At 36.2% G+C, this 1,070-nt stretch overlaps 1 protein-coding gene across 1 annotated transcript in view; it reads right to left on the bottom strand.

Annotated features, from left to right (window-relative positions):
- The window catches only part of LOC107754654 (zonadhesin-like), a 46,166-nt gene that overhangs the window by 24,904 nt on the left and 20,192 nt on the right, over positions 1-1,070 (bottom strand). The window contains exons 15-16 of the mRNA XM_016571192.1: positions 630-891; positions 342-490 (exon numbers count right to left, since the gene is read on the bottom strand). Coding sequence (XP_016426678.1) covers positions 342-490; positions 630-891 — 411 coding nt within the window. The remainder of the gene's footprint in view (positions 1-341; positions 491-629; positions 892-1,070) is intronic.

Consider the following 1,070-nt stretch of genomic DNA (forward strand, 5'->3'; position numbering starts at 1 on the left):
CATTACATATCTTTGTCACGTCATTATAAGTGTTTGATCACCACATTTGAGTGATCATTGCAAAAAAGAATACAGTATATACATAAACAGAATATACTGTATTCTATATATAGTACCAGTCAAATGTTTGGACACACGAATGGGAAAGTGTCCAAACTTTTGACTGGTATTGTACAATAATATACACAAAGAATATCGGCCGATATATCGGTATCTGCCTTTTTTTACCCCCTAATATCGGTATCGGTCCCAAAAAACCCATATCGGTCGGGCTCTAATTCAAAAGTGAATCAAGTTATAAAAGATGTTATTAAGAAGACTTTTATAAGAACCATACTCACTCCTTGATAACTTTAATGTCCATATAGTGGTTTCCGTCGTAACGTACAGTTACTCCAAAGTTCAAGGCCACTGTGTAGTGCTTTCCAGACATGAAAATGTCAACACCACTGACAGGACTCAGAGGAATGTTCACTTTGGTACCATTGACCTGAGAAAAGTCAGAAAACACAATTGTATATTTGAATGTGCCACTAAATTAGATGTATACAGTATATGTACACTAATACTATTATAAACATGATAGTGTATAAATCATTAATATTGAAAATAATGTTCTTTTCTCTTACCTGCACAGTTCCTCCTTTCAGAATGGACACTATGACTCCCAGTGCATGGACATGAACTGCTTTTACATAGCTGATATGAGGATTGTTAGGATTGTTGTCATTGTCTGTGTATACAGCGAAGTAATGCACGTCTGTGCTGTTACAAGGCTCGGACATCTCGGACATCAAGTTTCCCATGAAGTCATAGCGCCGGTTATCAAAGGTGTTGTAATGGGGGTCACCAGAAGCAATACAGGTGGAGGTTCCTGTGAGTGAAAAATCCCTTGGTGTCAAAGATATAAATTCAAACAAAAGTGCTTAAAGTAGAAGATTGTATAAAATGGCTTTGTGTTTGGAAGGTAGCATGTTGTTTGAGGGTATTCATAAATAACCTGAAACTGTAAACTGATAGCTTGTCCGTAAAAATAATTGTAGATTAAGGGAAGATTATTGTGCTTTTCT

Source organism: Sinocyclocheilus rhinocerous, unplaced genomic scaffold, assembly GCF_001515625.1.
Source record: "Sinocyclocheilus rhinocerous isolate Xijiao unplaced genomic scaffold, SAMN03320098_v1.1 scaffold742, whole genome shotgun sequence".
In the NCBI taxonomy this organism is placed as follows: Eukaryota; Metazoa; Chordata; class Actinopteri; order Cypriniformes; family Cyprinidae; genus Sinocyclocheilus; species Sinocyclocheilus rhinocerous.